General features: G+C 42.3%; 1 protein-coding gene across 2 annotated transcripts in view; it reads left to right on the top strand.

Moving 5' to 3' along the window:
* The first annotated feature begins 550 nt into the window (after nucleotides 1-550).
* Nucleotides 551-19,444, top strand: part of ALDH1L2 (aldehyde dehydrogenase 1 family member L2) — a 60,711-nt gene continuing 41,817 nt past the window's right edge. For both annotated transcript variants that reach the window (XM_032416439.1, XM_032416438.1), the window contains exons 1-3: nucleotides 551-709; nucleotides 14,806-14,950; nucleotides 18,846-19,080. In XM_032416439.1, coding sequence (XP_032272330.1) covers nucleotides 662-709; nucleotides 14,806-14,950; nucleotides 18,846-19,080 — 428 coding nt within the window. In that variant the 5' untranslated portion in view covers nucleotides 551-661. The remainder of the gene's footprint in view (nucleotides 710-14,805; nucleotides 14,951-18,845; nucleotides 19,081-19,444) is intronic.

Below are 19,444 nucleotides of genomic sequence, written 5' to 3'. Positions count from 1 at the left end.
ATGCCAAATTGCAGACGGCCTTCAATGCCAGGCTAAGGAATTCTGTTTGCGACAAGTGCTTAGCTAAAGCATGTCTGAGCATTCCTTCTAGAGAGATAAGGGGAAAGGGTGGGTATCTATCTGTCTATCATCTATTGGGGACCAGCTGTGTGCCAGACCCTTTGCCAAGTGCTTTATACACAGTCTTTCTTTAAATCCTTTTATCAGCTTACAAGATAGGTAACAGGATACCATATAGCCATGTGTCTCCACCCCTTATCTTTCGTATCTTTGCCTCCTCAGGGAGCTGTTATGGCCATGACTTGGGATGACAGATTGACCATTAATAAGGCAAATCCCTGTCTACCTCACAGGGTTTGAGTAACTGGTAGAAGATCCCCCAGCTGGGAAGTACCGGGGCCAAGACTGGAGGCCGCCCCTCCCGCTAGGTACTAGCGTGGCACCCAACTGGGGCCCCGCCCAGTCGCAGGGGATTGGCCACCCGAGCCCCGCCGGCTGAGGAGGCGGGGCCGTGCCCGGCGAAGGGGCGGGCCGTGGGCGGGTCCCGGGACTGGCGGACCCAGCTAGCCGCAATTTCGGCCGCCCGGCGCTCGCAGGCTGCAGGCCGCGTCCAGGCTGAGCCCCCGCTGTCGCGCACCCCGCCCGAGCGCTCCGTTCCAGCATGCTGTGGAGGGGCAGCCAGGCGCTCCGGCGCTTCTCCACCGGCCCGGTGAGTCTGGCTCGGGCGAGCGTCCTGGCTCTTACCCGGGGCTGTTCTCCAGACCCTGGGGCGGGAGGGCCGGTCGGCGGGGCTGGGGGTGGGCACAGTGTTTAGACTTGGCTAAAAGCCAAGACAGCGTTTTTAAAACGGGGAGACTGCAGTGAAGGATCCGGAGAGGGTCTTGGGTAAGGCTTGTCAGGCGAGCCATTGTCTTGTCCAGGGAAGGGGCTGAGGATGCCGCTTTTGAACATCTACGGTCTGGCTGGGACTGACAGAGTGGGAAGAGTCGCATGGCAGGGGGCACAGAGTCAGCTTCCTTTCCTTTTTTCATTTCAATCATGAGATCCCTGGTCAGGAGATGGAGCCGCAGTACAGGACCGAGACCCTCTCTGGAGGAGAGTAGTATTCAGTCAGCTGGTTCCTCCTGGGCAGGCCTGAGATGTGAGCGCTCCTGACTGGCATTCAGGGCCCATTCAGAGAATGGCACTCGGAGCTGGTGACGGCAAGCTCATTTTTCCTGAGCTGCAGGCGGCAAGATTGCTGGGATTACCAGGCGCTGCAGAAGCAACCACGCTGAAACATTACTAAACCGTAGCGCGAGAACCGAGCGGTGGCCCAACCCCGCGCCTTGGAATTGCGTCAGCTCCTCCAGAAATGGAAAGAGAGCAGACACGTTGCATATGGCCCCGGGAGAGATGCCTCCCTGCATCCAGGCCGACTCAAAGCTGTTTAGGGAAGAAAAAACAATTCATCTCATGTACCATTATCTCTTTTATAGAAAGTTCATGCTTCCTGGGCTGTGAAGGAATTTGCTTTTCGATTCCTCTTCTTTGCAAAAGTCCTATGTGCGTGTGTACATATCCAGATGTAAAAAAAACTTGAAGGCAGAGAGAAGTCTTGAATAGCACCAAAAACCAGCCGAGTGGTACATACATGGAAGAGCTTTTGTCTCCCAGACAACCCCAAATAGTGAGGATTCACTTTACCCCATCCAGTCCTAGTTATTTGGGGAGCATTCACCTTTTTAAAAAATAAGGAAAAAGAGACCTGCTCTTGAAGAGCTTTTGCTTGCTCTGGACTCCTCCTTAGCTTTCTCCTGCCACGTGGCACCTGGGAATCTGGGTAGGATGTCACAGAGAGCAAGGGCTGGTGCTTGCCTGTTTTATTGGCCTCCTCTGTCAACACCTTTCATTGAATTGTCTTTTTTTGGAGAGCAGAAGGGATTCTTGAAGAATGCAAAGATGGCCATAGCAGGCTTTACGTAAGATTTCAGTAATATTTCAGTTGAACATCCCAGGTGGCAAATGACAGAGACAAAAACATGCATGTGGGGAAGCACCAAGCATGGTCGGGGTCAGGGGTCTGAGTCTGACTGTACCCAGGAGTACATGTGGAAAAGCAGTGACATTTGACTGGGAAGAAGACAGTTTCTTCCGTGGCCGAAAGGAAGACATGGAATGACAAGTGGAGTGTTTGGGGTATTTTACTCCATGGAAAATGGGGAGCCATCCTTTGGATGGCATTCTATGAGAATTATTCAAAATCAAACTTGGCTGGCGGGAGCATAAAATGGTACGGCCACTTTGGAAAACTGGCCATTTTTTATAAAGTTAAACATATACCTATGATATGACCCAGCAATGGCACTCCTAGCTATTTACTCAAATACCTATTTATGAATGTCTACAGAGGCTTTATTCATTATCAGCAAAAACTGGAAACATCTTAAATGTCCTTCATCTGGTGACAGGGTAGACAGTGGATAAATCCACCCATACAAGGGAATCCTACTCAGAAACAAAAAAGGAGCGAACTACTGATAGGCACAACAGCATGGATGAAACTCAAATATGGATGCTAAGTGTAAGGAGACAGACTCAAAGGGCTATGTATTATAGGATTCCAATTACCTGACATTTTAGAAAAAGTAAAACTATAGTGATAGAAAAAAGTGGTTATCAGGAGCTGGTGCTAGAGGAAGAATTGACTACAAGAGATTGTCCCTCAAAGGACATGAAGGAATTTTGGGGGGTGATGGAACTGTTCTTTGTGTTGATTGTAGCTGTGGTTAGGTGACTGAGTATCTGTCAAAACTCACAGAACTATACATTGAGAAGGGTGTATTTTACTGCATGTAAATTATACCTTCATCTTTAAAAAGGAAAAAAAATCACAGTGCTTTTGAGTTTGGTATTAAAGCGGAATGAAAAAAAAAAACTTAGAACCTAGAAAAATCCAATGGGAAAACTAGTTTATAACACTTCCTGATAGAATCGATTTTTCCATTCCCTGTCTTAAAGAAATGGACTTAGAAATATTTAATGATTTTGGCTTAATGACATGGCTGGATCTTTTTAACCACTGTAACTATAGATAACAATAAAACCCTTTGTCTATTAGTTATTATTGTGCACTTCCAATAGCTTGCCTGGTTCATTGCATCTTAACTTCTCCCCATGGTGGGGTTATTTGGCCTTCATATTTATTTGGCACTCTGTTATTCAGCTTCCTCTGCCAGTGTCCGGGACAGTCTGGTTGCTGGTTCTGGGTTCATAGCCTGGTTCCAGAACTTGAGGTTACCTTATGATCCAGTTCAAGAGTTTGGACTCTTCCCTGCTTCTTGGAACCAAGTACTGGCTTTATACCCTCGTTCTGGCAACCAGGTCCTTGTTTCTGAATTACCCGACCCCCTGCTTTGGTGTCTAGTTTGTTTTTAGGACCTTCAAATTCTACTTCAAACCATATTTAATCGTGCATTATGTACTGAGTACTTGTTCTAAATCCTGAGGATATGATTAATAAATAATAGTAATAAATAACATTGATATAGTACTTACTTAGTATGCACCAGGCACTGATATAAATGCTTTACATATATACTCACTTAACATCTCAATGAGGTAGGTACTATTAGTATGCCCATTTTACAGATAAAGTAACTGAGACCCAGATAAGTTAAATAACTTTTTTAGAGTCTCACAGCCAGAAAGCATAAAACAATAAACAAGAAATAAACAGTCTCTGCTTTCAGAAAAGTCCATAGACATCCCTATTTTAAAAATCTGTTATCCTTTTTATAATAAAAAAAAAATGTTGGCCAGATATCCCAGAAAGTCCTCATGAATACATTCTTTATATGATTATGCAATAGGAAAATCAAGTTGCACAAGTTTGGCCTTTACGGTGGTGTCATGAGTTTTGTTTGAATCTTACACAGATTTACATCTGTTGCCTCTGACTATTAGTCTGAGGGTTTGTTACAATAAGTAACATGGGCTTTTACGCTATTGCAAGCTACAGCCTGTCAATGCACTGAAGGTGGGTTATTAGGTTGGCTTTTATTTCCACTATCTGCTCAATTCTCAAACACTAGAGGGGTGCCCACCCAAAGTTAATTCATGCCTCACCTGAGTATGTGTCAACATAGAAATAAGACAGTATCATTCTCCTGCTTAAAGTCATTCAGTGGATATCAATGTCTTCACAATAAGGTCCAAATTATTTTATGTAGACAAGACTCTCCCTAATTGGTCTTTTAACTATCCCTAGAGTGTCACTTGTCATCACTCTCCAATTTCCAGTATTGAACCCACTTTGCCCACTCATTCATTTCTTTGTAAATGCTGCCCCCTCTGCCTGAAATTTCCCAAGGATCTCCCATAATCCCCACCCTTCTCTTGGCCAATCCCTAAGATGAGTGCTCTAAGATTCAGTTAGGGAGTTCTCTTCTTGGGAAGTCTACCAGACTTCCACACCCACACTATGCTCTCCTATCCAAGCACTATGTGTCAATATGTCTTTACTTGTGTGTCTTTCGTGTTAACTGGTAAACTCCTGAGGACAGGGACCAGTCTTCTTTGCACTTTTACTGTAGAGATCCCAAAGAAAAACGCCCAGGGAAGCCAAACAGGTGAAACAAATGAAGGGTGTGAGCCAGATGGAGGGAAAGGCCATGTCCAGCCAGAAGAATGGGGTCAGTCGCTGCTCAGCTCTAGCTGACTATTGCTACATGGAAATGTAGACCACAGTTGACAAACCTCCTGATTTCTAAAAAGAGGTCAGAAATTCAGCCCGCTAATGTGAAACCTCCTAAAAATATTATCACAGCTCTTTGATAAATGCTCAGTGGGCCAAATAAAACATTCTTGCTGGACACCTGATTTGCAGTCCCTCCCATGCTCTGTGCCCAGAGCATGGTAAATACCCAAAACAAACCCAGTGAGTACTCTTGCACACTGTCAGGCATGATTTGGGGCACCATGTGCCGAAGGCTCCACAAGGTGTTAGGCACCTCGCTGTCTCTGAAAAATTGACTTTGTTTTATTCTTTTGTGGAAAGGCCCTTCGTGTAAAACTGTCAGTTCTCACAATTCCTGATGGGGATACCTTTGACCTTATTTAACACCCTACTGTTCTATTATGGTAGCATTTGCTTCACAAAAGCACTTTGAATCAGGGCAGACTCATAGTACTCAGCCTTTAAGTTTTCTATAGAAAACTATGTGGTTTTTGTTTGTTTGCTTGTATTTTAATCATTGGAGCATAATCAGAGCCCACTAAATTTGCTTCCTGAAGGATTCCACCAGGATGTGGAGAGCCTGGGAATGTAACATTGAATAGTTTAAAAAGCAAAAGCTCTGGGGGTGCCTGGGTGGCTCAGTCAGTAGAGTGTTGACTCTCGATCTCGGGGTTGTGAGTTCCAGCCCCATGTTGGCTGTAGAGATTACTATACAATCTTAAAAAAAAAAAAAAAAAAAGGCAAAAGCTCTGTTGCCTGCCATAGGCTCTTCCAAGGCTCTTCTCAATGTTATAAGTAGAGAACTCCAAGATAATAGCACTTACCACCCAGATTTAGAAATGCTGTGGGTTGGGGGGCGGAGCAAGATGGCGGAGGAGTAGGAGACCTGGATTTCGTCTGGTCTCAGGAATTCAGCTGGATAGGGATCAAACCATTCTAAACACCTACGAACTCAACAGGAGATCAAAGAAAAGAATAGCAGCAACTCTCTGAACAGAAAAGCGATCACTTTCTGGAAGGTAGGACGTGCGGAGAAGTGAATCCGAGGCGATATTCGGGAGGATAGATGGCGGGGGGGGGGGCCTCCATCGGCTGCTTCTGGCAAGTGATAGAGCTGCGGAGCACAAAATCGGAACTTTTAGAAGTCGGCTCTGCTGAGGGACGTTGCTCCAGTGGCTAAGCGGGGGGTGGAACCCTCGCGGGACAGTGTGGTCTCAGGACCCTCGGGGTCACAGAAAGACCGGGGGTGCCTGAGTGCGGCAGAGCTCCCAGGGATTGGAGCGGGGAAGCCGGCTGCAGAGATGGAGCCAAGGCGCGGGCTCTCAGCTCGGGGTTGCCATAAACCGTGATCCGCGGCACAGTCGGGCCACTGCTCCTCCAGCAGGGACCCAACAAGCGGCAGATCTGGGGAGACATACCTTCCTCCCCCGGGGAGGAGCGGCGCGGGAGCGCACCGCAGGGGTCTGCTGGGTTTGGAGACTCCACATGGGGTCGGGTGCCAGAGATAGAAACGCTCGGTCACAGGCCGGGTGAGCACGGAGTGCGGCCAGAGACCAGGGAGACGGGAGTGACTGACTGCTTTTCTGTGGGGGCTCACTGAGGAGCGGGACCCCGAGTTCTCGGCTCCTCTGGGGCGGAGACTGGGAGGCCGCCATTTTCACTCTCGTCCTCCAAACGAGAAAAACATGCAGCCAAGAATACTATATCCAGCTAGGCTGTCATTGAAAATAGAAGGAGAGATAAAAAGCTTCCAGGACAAACAAAAACTAAAAGAATTTGTAAACACGAAACCAGCCCTACAAGAAATATTGAAAGGGGTCCTCTAAGCAAAGAGAGAGCCTAAAAGTAACATAGACCAGAAAGGAACACAGACAATTTACAGTACCAGTCACCTTACAGGCAATACAATGGCACTAAATTCATATCTTTCAATAGTTACCCTGAATGTAAATGGGCTAAACGCCCCAATCAAAAGACACAGGGTATCAGATTGGATAAAAAAACAAGACCCATCGATATGCTGTCTGCAAGAGACTCATTTTAGACCCAAAGACACCTCCAGATTGAAAGTGAGGGGGTGGAAAACCATTTATCATGCTAATGGACATCAAAAGAAAGCTAGGGTGGCAATCCTTACATCAGACAGATTAGATTTTGAACCAAAGACTATAATAAGAGATGAGGAAGGGCACTATATCATACTTAAAGAGTCTATCCAACAAGAAGATCTAACAACTGTAAATATCTGTGCCCCTAACATGGGAACAGCCAATTATATAAGCCAATTAATAACAAAATCAAAGAAACACATCAAAGAAACAACAATACAATAATAGTAGGGGACTTTAACACCCCCCTCACTGAAATGGACAGATCAAATAAGCAAAAGATCAACAAGGAAATATAGACTTTAAATGACACACTGGGCCAAATGGACTTCACAGATATATTCAGAACATTCCATCCCAAAGCAACAGAATACACATTCTTCTCTAGTGCCCATGGAACCTTCTCCAGAATAGATCACATCCTAGGTCACAAATCAGGTCTCAACCGGTACCAAAAGATTGGGATCATTCCCTGGCATATTTTCAGACCACAATGCTTTGAAACTAGAACTCAATCACAAGAGGAAAGTCGGAAAGAACTCAAATACATGGAGGCTAAAGAGCATCCTACTAAAGAATGAATGGGTCAACCAGGAAATTAAAGAAGAATTAAAAAAATTCATGGAAACAAATGAGAATGAAAACACAACTGTTCAAAATCTTTGGGATGCAGCAAAGGCGGTCCTAAGAGGAAAGTAGATAGCAATACAAGCCTTTCTCAAGAAACAAGAAAGGTCTCAAATTCACAACCTAATCCTTCACCTAAAGGAACTGGAGAAAGAACAGCAAATAAAGCCTAAACCCAGCAGGAGAAGAGAATTAATAACGATCAGAGCAGAAATCAATGAAATAGAACCCAAAAGAACAGTGGAACAGATCAACGAAACTAGGAGCTGGTTCTTTGAAAGAATTAATAAGATTGATAAACCCCTGGCCAGACTTATCAAAAAGAAAAGAGAAATGACCCAAATAAATAAAATCATGAATGAAAGAGGAGAGATCACAACCAACACCAAAGAAATACAAACAATTAGGAGAACATATTATGAGCAACTCTATGCCAGCAAATTAGATAATCTGGAAGAAATGGATGCATTCCTAGAGATGTATCAACTACCAAAACTGAACCAGGTAGAAATAGAAAACCTGAATAGACCCATAACCACTAAGGAAATTGAAGCAGTAATCAAAAATCTCCCAACAAATAAGAGCCCAGGGCCAGATGGCTTCCCAGGGGAATTCTAACAAACATTTAAAGAATTAATACCTATTCTTCTGAAACTGTTCCAAAAAATAGAAATGGAAGGAAGACTTACAAACTCATTTTATGAGGCCAGGATTACCTTGATCCCAAAATCAGACAAAGACCCCATCAAAAAGGAGAATTACAGACCAATATCCCTGATGAGCATGGATGCAAAAATTCTCACCAAAATACTAGCCAATAGGATCCAACAGTACATTAAAAGGATTATTCACCACGACCAAGTGGGATTTATTCCTGGGCTGCAAGTTTGGTTCAACAGCTGCAACTCAATCAATGTGATACAATACATTAATAAAGGAAAACAAGAACCATATGATCCTCTCAATAGATGCAGAAAAAACATTTGACAAAGTACATCATCCTTTCTTGATAAGAACTCTTCAGAGTGTAGGGATAGAGGGTACATACCTCAATATCATAAAAGCCATCTATGAAAAACCCACAGCGAATATCATTCTCAATGGGGAAAAACTGAGAGCTTTCCCCCTAAGGTCAGGAACATGGTAGGGATGTCCACTATCACCACTGCTATTCAACATAGTATTAGAAGTCCTAGCCACAGCAATCGGACAACAAAAAGAAATAAAAGGCATCCGAATTGGCAAAGAAGAAGTCAAACTCTCACTCTTTGCAGATGATATGATACTTTATGTGGAAAACCCAAAAGACTCCACCCCAAAACTGCTAGAACTCATACAGGAATTCAGTAAAGTGGCAGGATATAAAATCAATGCACAGAAATCAGTGGCATTCCTATACACCAACAACAAGACAGAAGAAAGAGAAATTAAGGAGTCGATCCCATTTATGACTGCACCCAAAACCATAAGATACCTAGGAATAAATCTAACCAAAGAGGCAAAGAATCTGTACTCAGAAAACTATAAAATACTCATGAAAGAAATTAAGGAAGACACAAAGAAATGGAAAAACGTTCCACGGTCATGGATTGGAAGAACAAATATCATGAAGATGTCAATACTACCTAGAGCAATCTACACATTTAATGCAATCCCTATCAAAATACCATCAACTTTTTTCAAAGAAATGGAACAAATAATCCTAACACTTGTATGGAACAAGAAAAGACCCCAAATAGCCAGAAGAATGTTGAAAAAGAAAAGCAAAGCTGGTGGCATCACAATTCCGGACTTCAAGCTCTATTACAAAACTGTAATCATCAAGACAGTATGGTACTGGCACAAAAACACATAGATCAATGGAACAGGATAGCGAGCCCAGAAATGGACCCTCAACTCTATGGTCAACTAATCTTCGACAAAGCAGGAAAGAATGTCCAATGGAAAAAAGACAGTCTCTTCAACAAATGGTGTTGGGAAAATTGGACAGCCACATGCAGAAGAATGAAACTGGACCATTTCCTTATACCACACACAAAAATAGACTCAAAATGGATGAAAGACCTAAGTGTGAGACAGGAGTCCACCAAAATCCTAAAGGAGAACACAGGCAGCAACCTCTTCGACCTCAGCCACAGCAACTTCTTCCTAGAAACATCGCCAAAGGCAAGGGAAGCAAGGCCAAAAATGAACTATTGGGACTTCATCAAATTAAAAAGCTTTTGCACAGCAAAAGAAACAGTCAACAAAACCAAAAGACACCCGACAGAATGGGAGAAGATATTTGCAAATGACATATCAGATAAAGGGCTAGTATCCAAAATCTATAAAGAACTTCTCAAAGTCAACACCCAAAGAGCAAATAATCCAATCAAGAAATGGGCAGAAGACTTGAACAGACATTTTTTTCCAAGAAGACATCCAAATGGCCAACAGACACATGAAAAAGTGCTCAACATTGCTCGGCATCAGGGAAATCCAAATCAAAACCTCGATGAGATACCACCTCACACCAGTCAGAATGGCTAAAATTAACAAGTCAGGAAACGACAGACGTTGGCGGGGATGCGGAGAAAGGGGAACCCTCCTACACTGTTGGTGGGAATGCAAGCTGGTGCAACCACTCTGGAAAACAGTATGGAGGTTCCTCAAAAAGTTGAAAATAGAGCTACTGTATGACCCAGCAATTGCACTACTGGGTATTTACCCCAAAGATACAAATGTAGTGATCTGAAGGGGTACGTGCTCCCCAATGTTTATAGCAGCAATGTCCACAATAGCCAAACTATGGGAAGAGCCAAGATGTCCATCAACAGATGAATGGATAAAGAAGATGTGGTATATACACACACACACACACACACACACACACACACAATGGAATATTATGCAGCCATCAAAAAAACGAAGTCTTGCCATTTGCAACGATGTGGATGGAACTAGAGGGTATTATGCTAAGCGAAATAAGTCAGTCAGAGAAAGACAAGTATCATATGATCTCACTGATATGAGGAATTCTTAATCTCAGGAAACAAACTGAGGGTTGCTGGAGTTGTGGGGGGTGGGAGGGATGGGGTGGCTGGGTGATAGCCACTGGGGATGGTATGTGCTATGTGAGCGCTGTGAATTGTCTAAGACTATTGAATCATAGACCTGTACCTCTGAAACAAATAATACATTATATATTAAAAAAAAAAAAAAAGAAGATAGTAGGAAGGGAAAAATGAAGGGGGGGAATCGGAGGGGGAGACGAACCATGAGAGACGATGGACTCTGAGAAACAAACTGAGGGTTCTAGAGGGGAGGGGGCTGGGGGATTGGATTAGCCTGGTGATGGGTATTAAAGAGGGCACGTACTGCATGGAGCGCTGGGTGTTATACGCAAACAATCATGGAACACTGCATCAAAAACTAATGATATAATGTGGTGATTAACATAACATAATAAAATAAAATTTAAAAAAATGCTGTGGGTCATTTTATGCCCCCCCCTCTTCTTTCTCACCAACGTAACAGGCAATATATAGTGCCTCAAAGAATATTCTCTGGTTATCAGACCCACCCTACAAATGAATGGTGCCATCTCTTCTGTCAGGACCACCAGGTATTTCTTTAGAAAGTCTAAAGATGGAACTATTTCCCACAATTCGCCTGTCAAACTGTTGCCATATTTTTCTTTAAAAAACGGTGGGGGAGGAACGGACCTTCAACATAGGAAAGGGATAGAAGTGTATCTACCGAAGTGAGACTGATCTGATTTGACTCCTGCCTCTGTCCCTCGTTAGCAGGTTACTTGACCTCCCTGAGCCTTGTGCATTCTCCTGAGTAACACTGGTTACTCTGAGTCCTAAAGACATATGATAAATAGTTGATACATTTTTAAAAATTAATGAATTGGGCTCAATGCAGTGCTGGGCTCATGGCACATTTCCAGTAGGAAAGATCCATCATCAGCATTTTTTATTTACCCAGGTATTACCTATGGTATTGTTATTAATAATAATAATAGTTAACATTTGTTGAGCATTCACTATTGCTACATGCTGCACGAAGGCATTACATGCTTTATCCTGATAAATCCTTATAACAACCTTATGAAATAGATACTATTATTATTCAGATTTTAAATGATGAGACCCAGCTCAAAATCCTAGGGCCTGTGTTATGGGAGAACAGTGGACACTAATAACCAGTTAGAATCTGAGGGCTGCCACATAGTAGCTATTTGACTCCAGGCTGTATCTTATCTTGTCTGAGTTTTAATTTCTCCATTTATAAAGTGGCTTAGGAATGCCTGTCTCCAGGAGTCACTGGGCAATCAAAATGAGGTAATATATATGAAATGCCTGGCACATACTAGAGTCTCGTTAAAATGTTTGCTATTACTTCCAGCCCTGCATCCTCACCCAGACTCCCCAGGGCAGAATCTTTTTGTGTAGCAGGCAGGCACACACTCTCCATACAGCAGAGATTCTCTGACTTGAGAGTGCCTCTAAGTCAATGGGAAGTTTGTTAAAATGCAGCTTCCTAGGCCCGGGAGTCTAACTCAGTAAATCTGGGGTGGGGCCCAGGGACCCACACTTTTAGCACAACCTCCCTGCTGATTCCGCCAACACAGCAGTCAGTGCTCAGATCATAGCTGGAGAAATAAGACTGAGGTAGAATATCCCAGTCTGGTTTTTTGGAATTACGCTAACTCATTGTAAACACAGTGTTGGAAACTCACCTTTGTAGCTTAGCTTTAGCATTAAGCTCAGAAACTGTTTCAAGGAATGTAGTATTTCCAAAGATGCTGACATCTCTTTAAATGCTGTCTTTCTAGGGGAGTGTTCAATCTGGAATTGAACTCCAAGTAACATTACATTTGAGTCAGCCCAGCCTCTTGGCTCTTCTGTGTTCTAAGAGTAGTATTTTAGAGATCTTAGAATACCTACTGTTCATAGTAGTGTGAGGTAAAGTCAAATCTTTAAGATAGCCAACATGTCAGTTCTATTTCAAGAAACAGCATTAATGATAAGATTTGGAGATAGAATATTTACGGAACATTTTGATGTTTTTGATAAGAATAAATGAAATAATCATGTATTATCTATAGGCAAACTGTGCTATTGTTACAGAGTTAATCTGTTTGCCTGAAAATATTTGTTACATGTTGAAGCTCTAGGCTCTTTGGAGATAAAGACTTTGGCTGGCCTGAAAAGAATTTTTTAACTAAAACCTTGTTTAATTATCAGCTCAATTACAGGGAACATGTGAACCCATATGCTTTTAAATTCATGCCTAAAAGGGGATGCTGTTTACACCCTTAATAAAGTGAGAAATAAGGGGAAATTGTTTCCTCATAATCCAGTTTTCACAGTGAGGCTTGACTAATTTAGAATGACTTTCTAGAACATTAAAGAATCCCATTTAGAGTGAAGGAAAAAAAATGCTAAATCCAAATCCTGTGGAGCTGTGTTCTACCAGGGAGGAATGTGCATATGAAGTCATGACCCCTTGATGACCGTCTCTACACCCGCGATCCTACATCTAGACTGTTCCACCTGTGGCTTTTCATTACGGTCTTAACAATCGTCATATCAACTTATCACCCTAGGTTTGTGAAAAGGTTCCTTTTGGGGAGAATTTACGGGAGGTATAATTGCTTAAAGAGAGTTCTTTAAGGCTATAACCCTTAGTGCTACTATTGTCTGTATGGTATCTGTATTTTTTTGATAATCAATGTACTTTTGTACATCCATGTTAATCTTCTAAAAGGAAAAAAAAAAAAGATGGGTGGTGGTGGTAGCTCATTTTGATTATTTTATTTTTAAGTACATTTGTAGGCTTTAGAGCCAGACAGACCGGGATTCAAATCCCACCTCTCCTCCTTTTTGCCGCTACGACTTTGGGGATATTTCTAAGCCCTGGTTTTCTTCATCCATAAAATAGTGTAAAACAGGAAATAATAAAATATGATAGTTGCAGTGATTAAATGAAATGAAATGATGTGCAGGCCTTAATTCTTTATCTGAAACCTGTGGGACAAAATATGTTTTGGGGTTCAGAATTATCCACATTTTAGAAAATTAACATGGTACATAGATAGTACATTCCATACAATTCACAGCAGGGTCTGGGACAGTATCTGTAACCAAACACATTGATCTTTCTGCAGCAATACATATAAATATTCATATAGTCCTTATAAATACTGTAAATAAAGACTATAAATAACAGTATGTCCGTCCATGTCAAGTTTGAAGCCAAATGAATTTCACAAACTTACAAGAACTTTGGACTATAAAGAACATTGAACATTCCATTAGAGCAATCCAGGTGTTGAGGCCAAATGGATTTGGGCCACTTACCAAGGACTTTGGAATTCTGGACTATACAAAGAAACACGACACTGTCTAGGATGTGGCAAAACCTCTAAGACATTATCGAAGCTTTTACTTAAACAGTACTTTGTGTCAGACACTGCACTAAACTTATTGCCTAATAAATCTTCTACTTCGATCAAAATTGAGTGAGGCTGGTGTTAGTATTCCCATTTTATGGGTGAGGAAAAAAAGGCAACAGAAGTTAGTCACTTGCGGGGCGCCTGGGTGGCTCAGTCGTTAAGCGTCTGCCTTCGGCTCAGGTCATGATCCCAGGGTCCTGGGATCGAGCCCCACATCGGGCTCCCTGCTCGGCAGTGAGCCTGCTTCTCCCTCTCCCACTCCCCCTGCTTGTGTTCCGTCTTTCGCTGTGTCTCTCTCTGTCAAATAAATAAATGAAATCTTTAAAAAAAAAAAAAAAAAAAAGAAGTTAGTCACTTGCGTAAGGCCACACGACTAAACAAGAGTGGCACTAGATTTTGACCTCAGATAGTTTAGCTCTAGGGTCTGCTTGTGACCCCTGTGTTATAGACCATGTGTTAGCTCTTGGTCTCCTTTGGAAGTTAAGAGATGAGTTCAGCTCTTCTCTCTATATCGCAAGGCCTTAAAAGCATTGTCATGTTGAAGCAGATCTTGCTCAGAGTTAAACTCCTTTTAACTATGAAACTTACACTTACTTATTAACATCTGGCTTCATTTCACCAAGGAGTTGGAATGGCTTGTAAAATATATGCAATCCCAGTGATTATGGTGAATAATCAGGGGAATTAGAGCAGAGGGGAAAAGAGGAATTCTTCCGTATGAAATTATTTTCACTATTATCTATGTATAATGTGGCCTGGGTACAGCGTATATCAATAAAAATTTTATTTTGTAGACCTTTGAGATTTTTTTTGTCCTCAAGTCATCTTGTATGATTGAAAAAAGAGTGTTTATCATCCATATGTCTTCTATCCATGCCAACATCTGTCATCGTTAAATTGTTTCACAGGTTAATTTAAAAAACAAGCTGAAGTTGGCCCTTATTGGCCAGAGCCTCTTTGGACAGGAAGTCTACAGCCAGCTCTGCAAAGAGGGCCACCGAGTTGTAGGCGTGTTCACAGTGCCAGACAAGGATGGAAAAGCTGACCCCCTGGGTGAGTGTATCTTGGAACTTACTGAATCAAGGACTCCGCACTGACCCAGCCAGCACAGGCCCCAGCTCAGACCCCTTACCCCTCATTAGCATGTCTACACTTCTACTTCTTTGCCACAGGCTCCAAAGACCCAGCTGCCACATCTACCCTACCTATTGAAAGCCTTCACAAGCTAAGTCTGATTTCATGATAGAGACTCAATTTTCCTTTCTCCATGGGCCCAAGACAAAGGTGCAGGGCCCCATCATATTAAGAGTTTCTCCACTTACCTCCAAGGTAATCACCAGGTCCATCAGAGGAATTTCCATGCATATGTTTTTTCTGAACTATGCTTGTGACTTTCCAAAAGTGTTATGGAACATCTAGAACAATGTCTGATTCAGAGGTGCCAGTGGAAATGAAGGGAGGGCCACATCCAAGAACAGGAATTGATGTGGGGTCATAAAGAATGCATTTATGTCAGAATGAATTGTAGCTGTGACTGCTTGGCTGTTAAGGTAAGGTTAAAGAAGATAGCCATCCTCAAAGCAAACCCTCAGTGGGATTCTGATTTGCAAACTATACAGTTGACCCTTGAACAACACAGGGGTTAGAGGCGCTGACCCCCTACACACTCAAAGATCCACGGATAACTTTTGACTCCCCCAACACTTAACTACTAAAAGCCTACTGTTGACCAGAAGGAAGTCTGACTGATAACATAAGCAGTTGATTACCACAGCTTTTGTATGTTATATGTATTCTACAGTGTATTCTCACAATAAAGTAAGTTAGAGAAAAGAAAATGTTATTTTAAAAAATCATAAGGAAGCGAAAATACATTTACAGTATTATATTTATCCAAAAAAATTCACCTGTAAGTGGACCCACACCGTTCAAACCTGTATTTTTCAAAAGTCAACTATAGTTATGTTGCGAATAGGTGTAAGACACAGAGATAGAAACAGTCTACAAACTGCCCAGATAGGGAATAAGAATGAGCAACCAGACATCTTGGCTTTCGAATTCGATCTTCACAAATCACTGGTATAATGTGACAGATAGGTTGGAAAATACCGATCTGTGATAACCCTTAAATTTTATCCTTTTTTTCTCAAAAGCAGCAGCTCTGAGGTTTATCCTAATTCCTGTTACCACTTTAAAAACTACTATATTTTTACACTATTTTTCAAGAGTCAAGCTAAAAAAAAAGTTGGGTCAAGAGCACATATGCACATATGAATTTAATCACTTGATTTAGAAATTATCCTTGTTTCAGAAAAAGGTTATCCCAACATGGGGAATTCTGAGGGAAAGTGCCTCATGAATTTAGACGTGGCTCCCAAGGCAGAAGGGGACAGATTCCTATTACTGGGATTATCTGTGCTATTATTATCTATTCCCACCAGCCTTGTGTGGGGGATATTTTGGAGGACTCATATTTGGGATATCGGATTGGCTATTGAATCAGGGAGACCCCAAATAATATTAGCTTAAGTGACATAGAAGTCCATTTCTCAAGTCTGAGTTGGCTGTTAGAGCAGTTGTAGCAGCTTTATACCGATCACAATGCAGGCTCCTGCCCTTTTTGTTTCATCTTTATCAACACTGGGCTTCCATCTCATGGTCCAAGATAGCTGCCTTTAGCCCCAACTACCAAATCTGCATTCTAGCAAGCAGAAAAGGAAAGAGGGGAAGCAGAGGGCAAGCCTTTATTCAGGATATCATCCAGAAGTTGCACATACTAGTCCCACTTGTATCCCACTGGCTAGAACTTGGTCACAGGCCAAATCTATTTGCAGAATAGACTGAGAAATGTAGATTTTATTCAGAGTGGCTATGTGCTCAGCTAAAGTACAGGAATCCTTGCTAAGAAATGAAGGGGGGCAACTAGCAGTCTCTGCCATGTACATGAACTTGAGAAGAATTGCAAGCATGTGACTACTCTTAAAGTTCCTTCCCAAGGATGTCCTGGGAAACTTTCCCTAGTGTCTGGTCCCAGGGCCGGGACCTCCTGTCTATTGGTCATGGTCATTTGGGCTGCTGGCATAACATAGATAAGAAAAAATACCAATCTGACTTGTAGAGTAGGCTGGCATGTGGTACAGATACAGTTAACAGTATATGTTTTGGAGTCATGGAATTCATTCTGCCTCTGCCACTTACTTGCTGCATATGATGATGGGCAAGTTACTAAAACTCACGAAGCTTAGTTCAACAGCACCCATCTTGCACAGATTAAATGAAGTGACGTATGTAATGTGCGCAGCCCTGCACCTAGTTCATGCAAAGGGATCAAAATGACAATGGCTAACTAGTCTTGCTGTCAGAATAGTCAACTAGAGCAGCCAAAAATAGCCCTGGGGCAGCCACAAATCAATATGGAAGATTAACCGGTGGATGCCTCAAGCCTATTTCGGTGGTGTATATTTTTAAAAATGAAGACTTCTAAGTTTCTCATCCCATTTTTCTTTCCTAGTCTAACCTTCCACAATTTTCTCCCAATTTTACCTTTTGAACCACCATTTATTCATTTTCCTATCACCTGAAAATGAGTTGTTTTCAGTTTTTTGAACATTTTGTGAACATTCACATTTTGTCAACATTATTTTACTGGTCTCTCCCTTTCTCCCAAGTGAATTGATCAAGGCATTGGCTTGATGGCCAGATTCCTTCAGGACTCACTTAGGATTTGGAATTTAGGCTTTCTAGTGGAAGCATCATCCCATCAAAAGTCAATGAAGGTTGATGATCCAAAGGGAGAGAAAGGAAAGGGAGCCCAAAAACACAGATAAAAAGCCTTATTTGAAGCTCTTAAATATTACCTAAAATGTAGTTGCTTTGTGTTGTTGGTAGAAAATAAGTATATATGCTTAATATACGTAAGGTATGTAGTTAGTAAAAGTGATATCTTATTATGGAAAAAAATGAGCTAGTGCTGTCTGCACTCTGGAGGGCCATTCCTTTTCCACAGAGAAGTAGACGGAGCCCTTCCTTTGGGAAAGGACATTTTCTGCAGGAAAGAGCCTTGGATCTTCTCCAGTATGGCAAAACCCTCACGAGGAGCATGCATTCTCCATTCTTGGCCTCTCTCTTCCACTAACTTATCTGATTGGTGAATTTGGGAGAAGGAACTAGACAAGCCCAGCTCAGCTCAAAAACTTTCTCTCTTTATCTTTTGGGATCTATCTGTTTGGCGGGGAGAATGTGTTCAGATCTACAGTTTGCCTTCTGTTAAAAGAGACTTCCCTCCAGGAAATAGGCTTGGGAAGGGGCTCTTGGTTTTCCATCCATGCCAGAGGCTGACTATGTCTAATCTGAGTGCTGATGTACCAGCACTTGGCTCCAAATCTAACAAACAAACAAATATTCTTTAAGTGGCTCTATCAGTAATAAAAGTATAATTTTTTTTATCTATGAAAGAAAAACTTCGGTTAAAATTTTAAAATGTGGGCACCTGGGTGGCTCAGTCATTAAGCATCTGCTTTCGGCTCAGGTCATGATCCCAGGGTCCTGGGATCGAGCCCCACATCGGGCTCCCTGCTCTGCAGGAAGCCTGCTTCTCCCTCTCTCACTCCCCCTACTTGTGTTCCTCTCTCGCTGTGTCTCTCTCTGTCAAATAAATAAATAAAATCTTTTTAAAAAAATTTAAGTGTTATCTAGCTACAAACTTTTGAGTTTAAATCTATTATGCCTCAAATACATAGCTAAAAATCACGTTAGGAAAATGGGTGGATCATGATAAAATTGTAACAGGTCAAATTCTGGTCACAATCTAAATTGTTCTTTGCCATGTTTTCTTTGTCAATGTTTCATGAAGCTGTAAAACTGTAATGTGTGAATCCATAGCCATATTAACTTATGGCCAGTTTTTTGTTTGTTTGTTTATAAAAATAACTTTCTCTTCCATGCTCAGCTCTAGCTGCAGAGAAAGACGGGACCCCTGTGTTCAAGTTCCCCAGATGGAGAGTCAAGGGCAAGACCATAAAGGAGGTGGCGGAGGCCTACGAATCTGTGGGAGCTGAGCTAAACGTGCTTCCCTTCTGCACACAGTTTATCCCCATGGATATAATTGACAGCCCAAAGCACGGCTCCATCATATATCACCCCTCGCTCCTTCCAAGTCACAGAGGAGCCTCTGCCATCAACTGGTGAGAATTTTTTTAATTATAGAGAAGATGGGCTTACTTCCATTGCCCTATAATCTTTCTGTTTTTTGCCTACGGGATCAAGAGAATAGCTGTGCTTAAGCAACTGTGAGGCCCTGACTGATTGCTACTCTTGCATGAACTCCCCTGAGACTTCAGTGCTGCAGAGGCTAGACAGCATCTCCAGGAATAGCCTATGGAGTACCGGCTCCATTGGATAGAGCTCGGGAATTGAGCAAACAGAGGTTCTAGAGTCAGACAAGTTTGGGTTATGCTGGATTTCTTGATCACGGGACTTCTGAGAACCTTTTATATGTGCTTTAGTGAGAGCATCACAATCTCCAAGAGGGAATCTGAGTATACAGTG

Source organism: Phoca vitulina, unplaced genomic scaffold (genome assembly GCF_004348235.1).
Source record: "Phoca vitulina isolate PV1807 unplaced genomic scaffold, GSC_HSeal_1.0 scaffold19, whole genome shotgun sequence".
Taxonomy (NCBI): domain Eukaryota; kingdom Metazoa; phylum Chordata; class Mammalia; order Carnivora; family Phocidae; genus Phoca; species Phoca vitulina.
This window is presented reverse-complemented; position numbering and strand designations above follow the sequence as displayed.